Source organism: Vicugna pacos, chromosome 1, assembly GCF_048564905.1.
Source record: "Vicugna pacos chromosome 1, VicPac4, whole genome shotgun sequence".
Classification (NCBI taxonomy): domain Eukaryota; kingdom Metazoa; phylum Chordata; class Mammalia; order Artiodactyla; family Camelidae; genus Vicugna; species Vicugna pacos.
The window spans coordinates 23,756,281-23,775,240 of NC_132987.1; the positions used below are offsets into that span (position 1 = coordinate 23,756,281).

Sequence of the window (18,960 nt, forward strand, 5' to 3'; positions counted from 1 at the left end):
TTCATGGCCTTTTAGATATAAATACATACAAGTACAGATACGTTTAACAGCAGAGATATACTCATGCGTGGGCACAAACACACAGATGCGCACACATACACACACACACAGTTGAGACATCCAACTTCAGATTACTAATTGTGAAAAAAAGATGTTTTTCTTTTTTAAGTTTCTTTAGTAGATACGATTGAATTTAAATTTGTTAAAACATACATTCCCATGTTTCTGGCTTCTGCTTGACTTAGATCTTCTTCTGGTCCTACTATTTTTATAGTAGTGATTTCATGTTTAGCTTTATCAAAAAATACCTTGATGTCCTTTTCGTGATAAACTTCCTGTAACATATTTAACAAAATTGAAAATTAGTTAAAAAAAAAAAAAAAAAGAAAAAGAAAGAAGGAAAAAAGTAGTGAGAAAAAAGACAATAAAATGACTGAAGTATTCATATGAATGGCTTCACATTCAAAATTGTGAATTCCACTATTCACTCAATTACAGACAAAATGATAAGCCTATTAAACATCTCATATTTAAATACCATCTAAATGTCATATGAAAAATCTAAAATAGATACATATCAATATTTTTAAAAGATACTTCAAAATTCTTTTAATATCTACTCCTAGACAGATCTTTGCATTAATATTTAAATCCTGGGTGCTACAAAATGTTTCTAACATGAGGGGAAAAATATCTGGTGGCCTGAGAATCTCATACATATGTTGTAAAATATCCACTAAAAAATCTACTTAACCTAACGTATCAATCTGAATTATAAATATAGTCATATTTATAAAATAATTATTACAATATTATTTAAAGCCAGAGAGAAAAATTAATGTTCAAATATAAAATTGTGTTTTTTACAAAAAGCAGGGAAAGTTAACAAAATTTTATTAATAAAGAAATATGAGAAAATCATCAAATAAAAGTCATCAAATTAGTGTCATTCAACTGGGCTAAAATTTAGACAAGATTATCTATCTCCATTATTAGAGCATCCCAGAGCTTTTTATGTATCATCTCACTAAGCATATTTGAAAGCTTTTCACAGCTTGTTAAAACTACTTATCATATAAAAGTTGCACAGAGTTAATTTCAAATAAAAGAAGACAAGATAAAAACTCCTGCTATCAAGGGGTTTTAGGTCCAATGAAAGGGGGGAAAATATAAATAAGAGACAATACACAAAAATAAAACACCTTAATGTAAGTACATACATTACAATGCTCACTGCATTCACCCTTTTAAACTTATTTTAGCTGGTTTTGTGCAAACGTAAAATAGTTTGCAGAAAAGGCAAATGATTAGCTGATCAGGAAGAAAGACCAATGTTAAACAAAAAGTATTAGAATGAAAGAGAGAAAAGAGCATACTCCACAGCTATTGACTTTTCTAGATGATAATAAATGCCAGCTGTTTGAATAGTAAAGAGACAAGTAAATGGAAAAATACTGAGGAAAATGTATTTAAACTTAGATTCTATGTGGGAGGCATTTAGGAGATTCTGAATATTTCTGAAGGAAATGACAGTATCAAAATCCTTCCACGAAGAGCATACATTGTGTGATTAATCAAAACAACACTATCTGGAAGCTATTTCAAGTTCTGATGTTAAGTATTCTCACTAGCTGGAAGCAACTTAATGGCCATTTCTACAAAAGCACCAGACCAAATGCAAATGACCACAGGCCCTTTCTGACATCTCTTCATTATAAATTAAGTTGAACATATAAAAATAGCTAATATTCAACCATTTTTGATCTACAAAAAAACTGATAGTTTCATGTGGCTCATCCCAATACTATGATACTAGTTTTTGGACTCTAAATCCTTAGGTCCTAAACAGACAGGGCTATAATTACTTCAAAAATCCCCCACTGAACTTAACTCAAATTTTAAAAAATTTTTAGGCATAAATAAATAATAATAAATAGTTTCAAATAAGATCAAAATAGTTTTCATATAAACATTCATTTCTCAAATACTTACTTTGTTATGAATAAAGAGTTTAAGTGCTTCTTTGGGGTAATCCAGTGTCAACAGTGTGTCCAGAAATCGAGGTAGGAAAGGGGTTGGTTGCTCAATAAAGACACCTATTGTCACATTTGGGTAGACCTTTGTTTTATGGCAAACATAAGAACAAATTATCATTAGTGTGGTTTTACTTTAAATTCTATTCAAGTCTCAATTATTACAACATAAACTATACTAGGACATCAGTACAACATAATCCTCTTAATGTGACTGCCCCATGGCAATTCTCTAGCACTCGAAATACATTTTTGGGAACCCCATCAAAGCGATTTCACTGAATCACATCTTGACATTATGACTTCGGGTGAAGCAGAAACTATCATATTTACTGTAGGGACGTGACTAAGGTTACTGCCTGCTCTAACCTTTAAGGCTTCCTTCAAGGTGGTCCTTAAGGAAACTTCCTTCAGATCTGCTCTATTTTGACAGCCAGAATGCTTACCATGCTTTGCACTTTGTTTCCATGGCTTGGAATTCAGGGGTTAATTTTTAGCTCAAATAAAGCAATCATAGAGGACTTGAGGGTTTATTTCTGTCCTTGCACCTTTCATCTCATTTTACTGATAGCACTAATGCTTCATTATTATATGACATATGAGGAAAACTACTTTCTCTCACTAATACATTTTATCTTCATCTATTTTCATGTATTTTCTTAATTTCTGTTTGGGTAAGTTTTAGAGGATAACTTATCCTTCATTCATTGCATGAACAATTCTGACGTATCCGTTATTAGTCAGTCCTTCTGATAAGCAATCTTTAGAAAAAGGAGTGAAAGTTCCTGGTTTGAAAAAACTTACAAATGGTTGAGAAAAACAGAAACATAAGTAAATGACCAGGTAATAGTGTTATTACTAGAACTACATGAAAGATTTCTTTATAAATGCCTTTTTAAATCCACGTTTTAAAGTCTGACTTTAAAGATTAGATTTTTAAATGACAGATTACAGATTACATACAGATGGGTGAAGGAGATCAAAAGGTAAAAAGAAAAAGTAAATACAGTGCATTACTGAGCAAGAAAAATTATTTAAATAATAAGAAACATTTTAAATAAAGATCACAGATTTTTTTAAAGTACCATATATATTAAGTGCTGAATTAGCTAACTCTTCCCTATCTTTTCACACATATACTCATATACTCCTCCGTTATCTGAATTATAACTTAATACTTGTTTGCATTGAAATACAACTCATACAGTGTTGTACTTCTCAACAATTCATTCAGTCATCCAAATATTTATTACTAAATCACTAAAAAAAACAAAAAACTAAAGACAAAATATTTACCTTCTAGGAGTTCTCAATTTAATAGGGGAAATGAACAAATCTGGATGACAACTCTCCCTTATCAAATAAAGTGATGCATTTAATTTAAATTTCATAATAACCTTAGAAGTTATTTATTATACCAAATTTATAAAGGAGCAAAATGGGATTTAGAGAAGTTAAACTCAGAAAACAAATTAGTAGGTAAAGAGCTGGGCTTCAACATGCTACATCTGCAGTATCGACCTAAGCTCATTTTTACATACCAGTAATAACAACAGTATAACAATTAACTGTTATTCAAGGCTTAGCAATTCTTTCATATATATTACTTACATATATATATGAATGAACATAAAGTTTCATTTAACCCTCCTACCAATCCTCCAAGACAGCCATCATCATTTTTACATATTAAGAAAGTTGCCATGGCCCACATCTAAGAATACGGTAGCCCTAGATCCTAACTACCCACATAATTTTAACCTTTATACCCTTATTGCATAATTACTACATATATAAAGCACACAAGAAATTTATTTTGCATAATTAAATGGTTTTCCTTTCTAATGCCTATAAGACAAAAAAAAAAAAACCTCAGCTTAAGGATCAAGTGATTTATTCCTATGTGCAAAAAATAAAGATAAAAAATTATAATATAAATATTTTTCTATCTTTACAGCAGAAGGTTTATGTAAAAGGAAACCAAACAGATAAAATAGTTTAACTCTCCCTCCAGAAGACAACATTTACTTTACAAAACAGATCAGAATGAATTTATAAACATCATTCAGAAATTTTCTGGCTTTCTTTCCAGATAAGAAACATTCAGTTTGTTATTTCTGGCCAAACTGGCCAAAAAGTCTTATTTTCAAGTAAAATAGGACTATTCAGAAGCTCTTAAATGTGCACAACTTACTCTTTATCCTCCCCTTCCGACGGCAATAAGAAAAGAAGCTATTATAATTCAGGAGCTTTGTGCTTTACAGTGAGAGTATTTTGTATGTGCAAGGGTTCAGGAGTTACCAGAATTACATTAGGGGGGATTTTATTTTTGTCTATATTGGCTACTTGTCTGGCATGCTGTAGATACTCAATAATTGGTGAATGAAGGAAAGGATCAGTCTTAATGGCAAAATCATCCCTAGAATCCAACTGTTCATACACATAGTAGTCTTCCAAGTTACAAGAACAATTTTTTGGAAGAAAAAAAATCCTATTAACTATAACTAGGATATAGTTAGGATATCCTAACTATAGGATATCCTGCAACTCCCTGGTTGAAGAGGATGCATAGAACATTTCATAGATCAAGAACAATTATTTCCCATTGCTCATTTACCCTCAAGGTACAAATAGTAAACCATAGTTATAATTCTCCATGAAATACATGTATAAGTAGCACTCTGCCTGATGTGTAACACATACATGAAATCCAGACAAAATTGCACAGTGGTCAAAATTATAGGTCTGGGGCCAGAATGCCTATATTCAAATCCCATCTCCAACACTTAAAACAAAACTGCATGCCTTAAGTGAGTTACTTAGTGTGTATGCAACTCAGTTTTCTCATTGTAGAACTTGGTCAATAGTACTACCTACTTAAGAGATCTGTGAAATTAATATGAGTCACAATATGTAAAATATTGAAACAGATCTTAGTTATGTAATTATATACATATATTTTTTTAATTATCAAATTTGAAAATCAAGCACAGATAAAATTAGTCAATACAAATACTGAAGCATTGTAACCATTCTTTCCTCAATGATTTGACCAAGTTAACAGACTATAATAAAGTGAGTGCCCAATCACAGCAAGGTATTCAACATTAACAACCAAACCCCTTTTACAAGGGTCAACTATTAGCTGGTTTTGCTTTCAAAAACAGTTCAGAAATACACAAATCCAGCAATTTTCTGAGTCAGCATGTTTTAGCTTTATAAATCCATTATCTACCATATTATCAAAACCCTGAAATAATGTGCTTTTTTTCTTCTTACAAATCATTGCATTTCATGACAATGTACTTTGCATTACTACATTTCACAGAGTCAATTCCACTTACATCCAATGTAGACAAGTCAACTGTGTCCACTTCACAAAGAGTGCAGCCGCTATCTTGTGTCCATGCATTAGGTACATAGTTTCCAAAATAATTCAGCAGAATCTAATAAATGAAGGAAAACTGTATTAACAAAAATAAGCCTCTCCCATCAATGTGCCTTCATTCTATAAACACCTAACTTCAAAACATGTTTTCTGCATTAGCTATAGCCCCTTAATAACTGTACTAACATTTATCACTGAGAGGTACACAATGAACAAAGTTCTCTTCAGACCGGAATCATAAATCCGGGCAAACTGTGTCTACAAATGCTAAAAACTTCATTGTAAGTCATAAAGGTCATATTATTTCATTATATAAGAAATAAGAACAGACACAATTAAAGAAATATGTCAAACAATGAAATACACAGTTTTAATTGAGTTAATGAGACTTATTAGCAAAAACAACACAAATATGAGCAGTCATGTGAATAGTAATTTAGTAATAAGATAAATATGTTTAAAGGCCCAGTGCAGACAAGTACAGTGAATGGGGCAGTGTCAGTGTGACCTCTTACCAACCATCACCACACAAGTTACTGTATAAATTTTATCACCAAAAGGCACTAAACTCTTCTGGGAAACTATGCTACTTACTGTAAACTAGGCTTAAGGGCAGTGATTCAGACTTCAGGAAGAGAAAGCTTGCAGATTAAAACAGATCTAGAACAAGTCCTAATTATAGCCATCCCACAAATCTTACCAACAGTAAACCAAAGTAGGCGGGCAGAACAAGACGACAGAGGAGGGTCCTGCGCTCACCTCTCCCTGCAGACACACCAAAATTATAACCACATACAGAGAACTGGCTCTGAGAACGACCTGAAGATTAGCAGAAAATATTTTCCATGACCAAAGATAAAAAGCAAAAGCTATAATGAGACAGCTAGGAGAGGCAGAGATGCAGTCCAGTCAGAACCCACACCCCGAGTACAGTGATCCACAAGTTGGGGGTATCAGAGCCTGAGGTCTTCCCCAAGGAGTGAAGGGTCCAAACCCTGCACTGGGCTCCCCTGCACTGGGAAGACCAGCCCCCATAACATCCGGCTTTACAACCAGCACGGCTCACATGCGGGAGAGCCGGGGGCTGTAGGGAACAGACTCTGCTCTTAAAGGGCACATGCACAGACTCACTCATCCCAAGTCCCAGTGCAGAGGCAGCAGTTAGAAAAGCACCTGGGTCATACAAAAAGGAAATTCCTTTAATAATTTTAGGGCGTGTGCTCAAGGAGCAAGGATCTGTTGGAATTGTGTCCAGGTATAAAGGAACGAGAGGGCACCAGTTTTTTCTTCCAGTTTTGTTTGGTTTTTTGGCTCATCTTATAGTTAGCTGGTCTGGTGCTGGAAAGTGCCATTTCTGACTTTCCCCATCAAATAGTACCACTTGCCCCACTCTGCGTTCGCCTATAGATCCGACCCAGCCAGTGTTCCTCCAAAATGGCCACCACCCCACCTATACCTACAGGCACCCTCATCCAGCACCCGAGCCTCTCTAAAGCAGCCCTTCACCCTGCGAGTCCCAGCTGGCACCCTTGCTCAGCAGCAGGGACTTCCCAAAGAAGTTCCTACCCCAAGGGCCAGCCCAGTACACCACACCAGGGGGACCCCACCAGTTATAGCCAGGCCTTACAGCTGGCTGCACTGGGAGTATCTAAATACATAAAGCACATATTAACAATCAAAAAGGGAAAAATCAACAGTAACACAATAATAGTAGGAGACTTTAACACCCCACTTACATCAAGGGATAGATCACTCGGACAAAAACAATACAGAAACATTGGTCTTAAATGACACCAAATTAGACCAAATGGACTTAATAGATTTATACAGAAAATTCTCTCCAAAAACAGCAAACACACATTCTTTTCAAGAGCACATGAACATTTTCCAGGATAGATGACTTCAAGGGCAAAAAAAAAAAAAAAAAAAACAAGTCTCAATGAATTTAAGATCGAAATCCTATCAAGCATATTTTTAACCCCAAGGACATGAGACTAGAAATCAACTACAAGAAAAAAAATGAAAAAAATACAAGCATGTGAAGGCTAAACAATATGCTACTGAACAACCAATGGGTGACTGAAGAAATCAAAGAGGAAATCAAAAAATGCCTGGAGACAAATGAAAACGGAAACACAATAATCCGAGATCTATGGGATGCAGCAAAAGCAGTTCAAAGAGGGAAGTGTACAGTGACAAAGGTCTAACTTAGGAAACCAGAAAACAATAAGCTGTCTAACCTTCCACCTAAAGGAACCACAAAAAGAAGAACAAACAAAACCCAAAGTTACTAGAAGGAAGGAAATAGTAAAAATGAAGGTGGAAATAAATGAAATAGATACTAAGAAAACAACAGAAAAAAAAAATCAATGAATCTAAGAGCTTTTTCTTTGAAATGACAAAATCAATAAATATTTAGCCGGACTTACCCAGAAAAAAAAAAATGAGGGAGCCCAAATCAATAAAACCAGATATGAAAGAGGAAAAGTTACAAAGGACACCACAGTAATAGAAAAAACCACAAGAAATTACTACAAACAATTATATACCAACAAACTGGACAACCTAGAAGAAATGGATGAATTCCTAGAAACATACAGGCATACCTCAGAAATATTGCAGGTTTGGTTCCAGACCACCACAATAAAGAAAGTATCACAAGAAAGTGAGTCACACAAAATCTTTGGCTTCTTAGTTCATATATCACTTTTGTTTACATAATACCATACTGTATTATGTGTGCAACAGCATTATGTCTAAAAAAACAATGTACATACCTTACTTAAAAATATTTTATTGTTAAAAAAATGCTAACCGTCATCTGAGCCTTCAGTGAGTCATAATCTTTTTGCTGGTTGAGGGTCTCGACTTGATGTTGATGGTTGCTGACTGACCAGGGTGGTGGTTTCTGAAGACTGGGGTGGCTGTGGCAATTTCTTAAAATAAGACAACAATGAAGTTTGCCACATCAATTGACTCTTCCTTTCACAAATGGTTTCTCTGTAGCATGCAATGCTGTTTAATAGCATTTTACCCATAGCAGAACTTCTTTCAAAATTGGAGTAAACCTCTCAAACCCTGCCACTGCTTTATCAACTATATTTATATAATATTCTAAGTCCTTTGTTGTCATTTCAACAATCAATTAAGTTCACCATTTTATACAGGTGAGGTTTATGACACTCCAAAAAAATTATAATAGTAACATCAAAGATCATATATCACTATAACTGATATATAATAACATAAAAAGTATAATAATAATGAGAAAGTTTTAAATATTATGAGAATTATCAAAATATGACACAGACATACAGTGAGTAAACATGTTGGAAAAATGGTGCTGATGGACTGCTCGATGCACAGTTGCTACAAACCTTCAATTTTTAAAAAACACAGTATCTGTGAAGCACAGTAAAACAAAGTGCAATGAGGTATGCCTGTATAATCTTCCAAGACTGATCAGGAAGAAATAAAAAATCTAAACAGGCTGATTACTAGTAATGAAATTGAATCAAACATCTAAAACATTCCAACAAATGTAAGTCCAGGAGCAGACAGTTTCACAGATGAATTCCACCAAACATTTAAAGAAGACTTAATATCTATTCTTCTCAAACTATCTCAAAAAATTGAAGAGGAAGGAATGCTTCTAAACTCATTCTATCGGGCCACCATTACCCTGAGAGCAAAACCAGAAAAAGACACTTCAAAAAAAAGGCAATCATAGGTGATTTTCAATCACGAACACAGATGAAAAAATCTTCAATAGAATATCAGCAAACTGAATTCAGCAATTCATTAAAAGGATCATACATCATTATCAAGTGGGATTTACTCTAGTGATGCAAGAATGGATTAACATCTACAAATCACTCAATGTGATACACCATATTAACAAAGTGAAGAATAAAAATCATATAATAATAGATGTAATAGATGTAGAAAAAACTTGTAATAAAGTTTAACATCCATTTATGACAACAACTCTAACAAACTGGTTATATAGGAAACATACCTCAACATAATAAGGGCCATATATGACAAACTCACAGCTAATGTCATACTCAATGGTGAAAAGCTGAAGTTATTTTTCCTGCAGGATCAGAAAGAAGACAAGGATGCTCAGTCTCCCGACTTCTATTCAACATCGTTTGGAAGTTGTTGCCAGAGCAATTAGGCAAGAAAAAGAAATAAAAGGCATCCAAACTGGAAAGGAAGAAGTAAAACTGCCACTGTTTGTAGACAACATGATACTGTATACAGAACACCCTAACGACTCCACCAAAAACTACTAAGTGTACTAAATGAATTCAGTAAAATTGTAGGGTACAAACAATATACAGAACTCTGTTGCATTTTTATATGCTAATAATGATCTATCAGAAATTTAGAAAAACAATTTTACTTACAATTGCATCAAGGAGAATAAAACACCTAGAAATATATTTAACCAAGGAGGTGAAAGATTTATACTCTGAAAACTGTAATACATAGGTGAGATAAACTGAAGAAGATTCAAACAAATGAAAAGACAAATTGTACTCATGGATTGGAAGAACTAATATTGTGAAAATGTCCATATTACCCAAAGCAATCTGCAGATTCAATGCAATCCCTATCAAAATATCCATGTCATTTTTCACAAAACTAGAACAAATAATGCTAAAATTTATATGAAACCACAAAAGATGCTAAATAGCCAAAGCAATCTTGAGAAGGAAGAACAAAACTGGAAGCATCATGCTCCCTGATTTCAAACTGTACTACAAAGGTACCGTAATCAAAACAGTATGGTCTTGGCGCGCGCACGTGCGCACACACACAGGAACACACACACACACACAGATAAAAAGAACAAAATACAGATCCCCGAAATAAACCGACACTTACATGGTTAATCTCTGAAAATGGAGGCAAGAATATACAATGGGAAAAGATAGCCTCTTTAATAAATGGTGTTGAGAAAACTGGACAGCTATATCCAAAAGGATCAAATTGGACTACTTTCTCATAATATATACAGCAATAAACTCACAATAAAGACTTAAATGTAAGAACTGAAACCATAAAACTTCTAGAAGAAAATACAGGCAGTACACTCTTTGACACTGCTCTTAGCAATACTCCTCAGGCAAGAGAAACAAAAGCAAAATAAATGGGACTAAATCAAACCATAAAGCCTTTGCACAGTGAAGAAAACTACTATCAACAAAACTAAAAGGTTGCCTACTGAATGGAAGAAGACATTTGCAAACAATATGTCCAATAAGGGGTTGATATGCAAAATATACAAAGAATCCATTAAATTCAACATCAAAAAAAAAACCCAATGAAAAATGAGCAGAGGACCTGAAAAGACATTTTGCCGAAGACATACAAATGGCCAACAGACACATGAAAAGATGCTCAATGTAATTAATCAGGGAAATGTAAATCAAAAACACAGTGAGATATCACCTCACACTTGTTAAAATGGCTATTATCCAAAAAAAAAAAAAAACAACAACAACAACAAATAAATGTTGGTGAGGATTTGTAGAAAGGGGAACCCTCCTGCAATGTTGGTGGGAATGTAAATTGGTGCAGCCACTATGGAAAACAGTATGGAGGTCCCTCAAAAAACTAAACAGAGAACTACCATATGATCCATCAATTCCACTTCTGGGTATTTTTTCCAAGAAAACAAAAACACTAATTCTAAAAGATATGTACATACCCCTATGTTCACTGCAGCATTATTTACAATAGCCAAGATATATGTAAGCAGCCTAAGTATCTACCAATAGGTGAATGGTTAAAGAAAGTGTGATACATATATACTGTGGAATATTACTCAGCCATTAAAAAGAATGAAATCTTGCCATTTGCAACAACATGAATGAACCTAGAGAGTATTGGTCAAAGTGAAATAAGTCAGACAGAGAAAGACAAATACCATATGATATCACTTATATACAAAATCTAAAAAACAAAACAAATGAATAAACATAACAAATCAGAAACAGAGTCACAGATACAGAGAACAAACAGTGGTTGCCAGAGAGGGTGGGAGTGGTGGGATGAGAGAATTAGGTGAGGGAGATTAAGATTTACAAACTTCCAGTTACAAAACAAATGAGCCTTGGGTATAAAATGAACAGTGTGGAAAATACAGTCAATCATAATGTAGTATCTTTTTAAGTGACAAATGATACTTAAGATTTATTGTGGTGATCATTTTGTAATGTGTAGAAATATCAAATTACTATGCTGTGCACCAGGAACTAACATAAGTGTTTTAGGCAATTGTACCTCAAAAACGAACAAGCAAACGATCTCATAGAAAAAGAGATCAGATTTGTGGTCACCAGAGGCAGGGGCAGGGGAGTGGAAATTGAATAAAACTGATCAGAAGGTACAAACTTCAGCTATAAGATAAATAAGTACTTGGGATGTAATGTACAACATGATAAATGTAATTAACACTGCTGTGTGTTATATATGAACGTTGCTAAGAAAATTAATCCTGAGTTCTCATCACAAGGAAAAAAAAGTTTTTCCTTTTATTTTCTATCTATGTGAGATGATGGATACTCACTGAACTTATTGTGGAAATCTTTTCATGATATATGTAGGTCAAATTATTACACTGTACACCTTAAACTTACACACTACTGTATGTCAATTATACCTCAATAAAATTGGAAGGGAAAAAAAAACTAAAGTATAATACTGCTTCCCCACCTTTCCCTTTCACACCTCTCAGAGCATCTCCTTTGGAACTTATCTCCCCCTCTCCTTAAGCATCCGTTACCATTCATTGTATCTAAAATCTGAGTCCTTGTGTGTGTTTTGGGTTTCGGAGAACATGAGGGAAGATGGATGGAAGAGAGAGATAAGCACACTAAGATGAGCTCTGAGCCCTCAAAAAACACTTTTTTGAATATCCCTAGTGTGTGAACATTTTAGGGGAACTCTGCCAACCTTACATTAAAGAAATTATTATACATTCTACTGTAATTTTAATACCTGTAGTATTACAAACATTTGTAGTTTTGGACTAGTTTTGGCTGTAATGTTGTATTACTATTAAATGGAAGTAACTAAACTCCACATTATGCTTACATAACTGCTAATTTTTCATCAAAAAGGTGAAATAAACTCAAAAGGAAAAGTGTTTATACATGAAATATGGTTCGTCAAAGATGTACAGAAGTGCCCACTGGATTTTTCTAGCTTCCTAAGACTCTAAAAGAAATCTTACGGTACAGAACAGATGAAGAAATTAGTGTAGTGCCCTTTTACCTGATTCCTCTCAGTTATCTGGGATTCCATTCATATTTCTACTGTACTACAACTGAAACAAATGTTATTGAAACAAGTACAGTATTAACTACAAGTCTTTGTGTTATACAGATATTGTCGACAGATACATTATTCTGTACAGCACAATAAGACATGAAAAAGTAACTCATTCACAACTCTTTTGAACCTCATGATAAATCGGGAAACAAGTTAAAAGTCAGGAAATATGTACCTATGACATTCATTAACAACATTTCAAAAGTCAATGTGGTCATTTTAATATGCCTTTATAATAAAAACAAAAACTTTACTGTTGTCAAACTATACATGCAAACATTAATCATTTATGTTCTATATAATGTTACGGTTTTGAAGAAAGAAAATAGATTCGTGTGAAAATGGATCTTCTAGTAAGCATTATTTCTAAAAGGACTTTTTTAAAAGGCTAGTGGGAAATATACAGTTTCGTTTTAAAAATTCTGGGAAAGAATTTTTTTTTAAAGGAAGAAAAAATATCTCCCAAACAGTTAGACATATCTAAAATATCTACATATAAAGTCTGGCATTTTCCTCATCTCAGGAATTTCATAACAAATTAAATATTTATTTAATGAGCAGTCTACTAGAACCCCTATGTGAATATGAAAATGATCAATTTTTTTTAAGGGTAGAGCATAAAAGGTGCTACATTTCGTTTTCAGAACCATATTGTAAATTTTCTACTTCACTTTTTGCCTCAATTTGATTTCCATAGACAGTTAAGACTGGAAACCTCCTTCTTCTGGATCTCTCATCACACAAGCAGGTTATCCACCAACCCCATCCTCCATTTACATCTGTTTTCCTCATTAAAAATTGCAGACATTTATGCTGGCAGCTTTGGAAAGTGCAGAAAACTGTTTCTGTAGTTAGGCTGTTCCGGGCAGTCCCTGGCTTCTAGGTGGCAGTGCTCTCCGGATCCTTCTTTCACAATATCAAAACGGTTCCAAGGGTGATGTCATGTCATTGGCAGAGAAACTTTTCCAACCAAATCTTTTTTTTTTCTTTCCTTTTTTTACAAATCATCCAATTATTCAAGGTCATAGTGACCCAAGCATTGTTGTTTATAAGCACAAAAGTAAGGTCCCTATTTTTACTGCAAATCAAATTCATTTCAGAAATGACTTATTTTCATGTGCAAATTAGGTCACATGCTCTTCTTATGTTTAACTTCTGTTTGTATAAAAATTCTACCAATTTTACAACGATTATCTTAAGAAGTATATTATCTGATATTTAAAAGAAAAAAGTTAGGTATTAAAATAAGTGTATGATGATGTGTTGCTAACAATAAATAAGTTTCAAGAATAAAAAGTAAAACTTCAAACCAGAAGTCGTAGTTTCTATCTAAAAATTGATTTATAGATTATATCTAGATAAGTATGAAAATAATAATGTAGAGTAAATACAAAAACTTATTTCAAATAAAATGTTAATTAAAAAGCACAAAACTATGTATACACCATTATGAAAACAAATGAAAAATATAAATGCTCATAGGTATAATACTGAACAAGGACATAAATACTGAAAGCAACTATGAATGAAAACAATATGAGAGAACAGTGGAACTACAAGTGATTTTTTAAAATTATTTATAATTTAAAAATTATTCTTCCTACCAGCATGAGATTTAGAGAAAGTAACTAATTAAGATGTAAACTCGTTTTTACATACTTTGGTCTATAAACACACTATAAACAATTTATCATTTACATATTCTATAAAGTTTTAAGTGAAAAACGTGGCTTGAATATTAACATTTAGTTCAATGTTATGGCTCAAAACCACTGACAGTATCATCATCCCTTACTAAATGAAATAATAACTAAAGGTAAATTGCAAATTATATAAAAAATCCTTTCCTCTTTTACGATGGTTAAATAAAAAGTGTATCTAAAGAGTAATCCTCTTTCTCTCCTCCTTAGCCTGGACACAGGGGAAAATATGATATTATTTAACTTTAACATATTACTAAATAGAGTATTAGCATTAGCTGAATGCTTATTTACATAATCCTTTCTCAAATTTTTATATTATACCAAATATAACGTTTATAATAAAAAATTACTTCCTTTTTGTTGCCAAATAGAATCATAGGATGATGTAAGAGAAAATATAAGAGTATCATCCTACTGCTTAAAATGCCAGAAACAGGGATAGGCCAAACTGAAAATACTTCTTGGATGTTTCTAAATGATTAAGGATCAGTGCTCCTTTTCTTATGAGAAGTCTTTTAATCACTCTGTAAAACTCCTGTCAGCATTATCCTGGGAATTTGGAGAGAACTGGTGAACACAATGAAATCATTGGATATCAGGCCTTACTCACAACAGGTAATTCTGGGGAGCAAACTTCCTCTTGTAAGACGTTTAAATTTGATTAAAATACTGCATTACCAAGGTGAAACAGCACACTATTTAGTTATGGAAGTCTGGTTGGGAAAGTCCATCCACCTGCCCAGGGGCAGTTACAAGGACCTACAGCAATTTTATGACTTTTCTGTCCTACCAGAAAAAAATCCACCTCACCATTCCCAAGGATAATTCTAGGTCATCAGATTGTTTATAGACTCTGGCATTCAATGGCAATTTATTGAAAGGCTAATATATGCTGCACATGTGCTCACCCTAAGGAAACAAAAAGTGAACAGGATAGACACGATTTCTGTAATTCCTAGGTGAAAGACCCTGTAAGTAAGAGAAAGGAAGGAAGGAAGGAAGGAAGGAAGGAAGGAAGGAAGGAAGGAAGGAAGGAAGGAAGAAAAGAAAAAAGAAAAGAAAAGAAAAGAAAAGAAAAGAAAAGAAAAGAAAAGAAAAGAAAAGAAAAGGAAAGAAAGAAAGAAAGAGAAAAGAAAGAAAGAAAGAAAGAAAGAAAGAAAGGAAGGAAGGAAGGAAGGAAGGAAGGAAGGAAGGAAGGAAGAAAGAAAAAGAAGGAAGGATGGAAGGAAGGAAAGAAAGAAACCCAAACGGGTAAATTTCCATCCCTGTGCTGTGATGGATGAAGCTCCAGAAATTATAAAAGCATGCAGAAAACTCGAGGTCTAACTACTAAGCTGACACCTAAAAGATGAACAGCACTTAGTAGGTGGCTACAGCAAGTGTGAATCAGCGTCAGAGGATTCCAGAATGAATGAAATGCACATTCAGAAGACTTGCAGACAGAGGAAACATGAAACTTTTGCAAAACTCAGAGTAACTCAGGATGGCAGGAGCTGAGGAGGAGAGTGGGAGAGAATGACTGAGAACGAGAAATATGTGTGCAGACACTACAGTGTCAGGAGTTGGGGAGCAGATGGGACAGTAGACTGGGCACTGCCAAACCAGAAGCAAATTTCAAAAAAGAGCCTTACAAAACAAGCTGAGAGTTTGGAACTTTATACCTAATTCCACAGAGGGCATTACCGAGGTGAGTAATGTGACTGGGCTTCTGCTTCAGGAGAATATTCTAGTTCCAGGCTGCCGGTGGGTGACTGCTACTGCTGGCAAGTTGCAGGTGGCCTAAACTAAGGAAGCTGCTATTGACATCGAGAAAATCAGACAAACACCATACAAGGGAGTTAGGAAGGGTAGCTCTGGGACTGGGAGTGAGAAGCAACCAGAGCCAAACCAAAACCCAGGTGCTGGTTAATCAGCTGGGTGGAAGAGAAGGCAGAGCTGAAGGTCTTGAGCTCCAGATCTCATACGACACACAAATAAATCTAACAATTCAGTACTCAAATCCGGAGCTCAGGGAAGACAGAAGCTACGGTAAGGATTTCAAAATAATTAGCCTTAAGAGAAGAGCTGCTGAATTAAGAACAAAGCAATTTACCAACAAATGTGTGTAGCAGGGAAAAAGAAGATGTCTCAGACACCTGTAGAACATTTAACTAAAACAATACAGCAGCCCATGAACCCCCTACACACATGCACAAAGTGCTATATTTTTAAAAAGTATTATTAAAAAAAGAAAGAGTGAGAGACCAAAGAGGAAAGGCCAGAAAATTAGTAGACAAGCCAGCAGAGCATCATGGAAGCAAAGGGAAGTATTTCAAGTTGAACCAAATGGGATGAACACTGTCAAGTGCTATCTCTGGATGAAGGAGAAATGAGGGCTGGTGGTGAATGTCTACTATTCAACAACATGTCACAACAGACCTTGACAGGAGTCTTTCCTGGGTGGTGGGAAGAGGACTGGTGGTGGCAGTGAGCTGTCTCTAAAGAGTGTTGTCTGTGAAGGGGAGGGAAGAAGACAGGCAGTCTGGAGCAGCGTAGACTGAGAAGGACGTTGCAGTTTGCCTTGGCTCAGTTTTGTTTTGAGAAAGACTTGAGGGTCTTTTAAATGCTGATGAGGAGAGAACGGAGCTGGGAAAATGGCTTCTAGACAGAAAAAGGAGACCACTGGGAAGGCTCTGTAGGAGGGCTGGAACGGGATGAAAAGCAAGGTGGAAAGATCAGCTAGAGGAGAAGGGGGATGTACTTCTCCCGTTTTTTATGGTGGAGAAGCTGCCAATGTGGGCTTTCCTTTGAATTTCTTCCCATGCATACAGCTTTTATTGGAATTCAGACTACTCACTCTGACACATCTCTGCATCCTCTAAATGTATCTGGTAATCTCTCTTCTAGGTACTTATGAGTAAGCCAGGTATCATCTTAGTATCTCAGAACATTGTTTTAAGCACAGTATTACTAAACATATATGTATGTGTGTGTGTGTGTGTGTGTATATACATATACTATACACACACACACATATAAAACAATGCAAGTTCTGTTTTAATTGCATACAAGCAGTATAAACTTACCACAGATTTTGCAGGCAGAAACATTTTCAGCAAGCTCAGTTACATATATTTAAAAAGCATGTAAAATTTCTTTGGTCAACTTATGTCTTTGTCAACTATAATCCATCAACCTTGTTATAAAATAAGTGCAAGAGGAAGCTTTCTGGACATACAGTTACACCCCAATGTTAACAGAGCTGTTAACTTTGACAATGGTGACTCGGGTGAAACAAATCCCTTATGAACCTCAACATTTCCTATTCAGAGAGGATATTCTGTATGGAAAAATGTGGCTCACTCTCAAGTTAGCTGTAATTATTCAACACTAAACCGAAATGTGTTACAAATAGAATGGAAAGTTATCAATCTGCTGAGGAAAAATCATCATTTTGACTAATCTGAATGAAACCAAATTATACACTGTATGAAAAATGAAACTAGTAAATTGTTGGCACCAAAATAAAGCCTCTTAAGATATTAAAGAAGGAGGATGAGAAGGAGGAGGAGATAAAGAAGGAAGAGGAGGAAGAGAAGAAGACATTCTACATATTGCTCCATAATCTCTGAGAAATAAGGAAACAGCGAAAAGTCACTGTGACTCACCTTGGTGGGTCCATTTCCATTAATCACCACTGGTAATGTTTCATAAAATACATTCTTAGCTCTGGCTTTGCCATTTTCAAATTTCAAAACAACTTCATCTGGGTTAAAAAAAAAAGACATGTATTAGTAATTTAAAATGTGCTTGTATGTATTCATATATGGAGATACACAGATACATCTTTGTATCTTGTTTTTGTTACTAAATTTCTCATGCATGCTATTACACGTGCTGCACTTCTAGAAACTCTGTCTGTTCTAAGTCAGCAGATACTCAAAATGAAGGACGACACTGACACAGACACAGACTCTGAGCATCTCACTTTCTCCAACTTGGCACCAGCAAACTGAGTTAAGATAAGGTGTCTGGTGAAAAAAAAAAAAAGTAAAGCACCTTTGTAATCCAGCCTCCGCCTTTTGATAGTGATGCAATCCTAGATGAATTAGATTATTACTTCAATTTATTCATCTGTAAAACAGGATCCTTGCCTGTTTTTCTAGGTTATAATGAAGACAGTAACAAAATATGTATGGTGAACAGAAAATTGCCAGGCATGAGCTAGGTTTCTACACCTGGCCTTCATTGATAGTATTTCCAGTTCTTGAAAATCAGGCCTAATGTAAATTCCAGGAATATACAGGTCAGTTGGGAGCAGACATTTTTTTTGTTGTTTTCAAGTTCCTTTCCGTAGATTTCTTGAACAATCCAAACTAAGTGCCTTCCATTCAGAGAATCTTTTTATTTATGAACTGCCTTGAATAATTATATTGAACTGCAGTGTATTTTTAATTTTTAAAGTATTAATACACTAATCTATTAATGTATTTCTATGTTAAATACATCAATT

The 18,960-nt window shown here is 34.5% G+C and overlaps 1 protein-coding gene across 3 annotated transcripts in view; it reads right to left on the bottom strand.

The window, feature by feature from the left end:
• Positions 1 to 18,960, bottom strand: part of PLOD2 (procollagen-lysine,2-oxoglutarate 5-dioxygenase 2) — a 96,300-nt gene that overhangs the window by 17,382 nt on the left and 59,958 nt on the right. For all 3 annotated transcript variants that reach the window (XM_006202778.4, XM_006202780.4, XM_072958806.1), the window contains 4 exons: positions 18,116 to 18,213; positions 5,378 to 5,479; positions 1,993 to 2,118; positions 214 to 335 (listed from right to left, as the gene is read on the bottom strand). In XM_006202778.4, the coding sequence (XP_006202840.2) occupies positions 214 to 335; positions 1,993 to 2,118; positions 5,378 to 5,479; positions 18,116 to 18,213 (448 nt within the window). The remainder of the gene's footprint in view (positions 1 to 213; positions 336 to 1,992; positions 2,119 to 5,377; positions 5,480 to 18,115; positions 18,214 to 18,960) is intronic.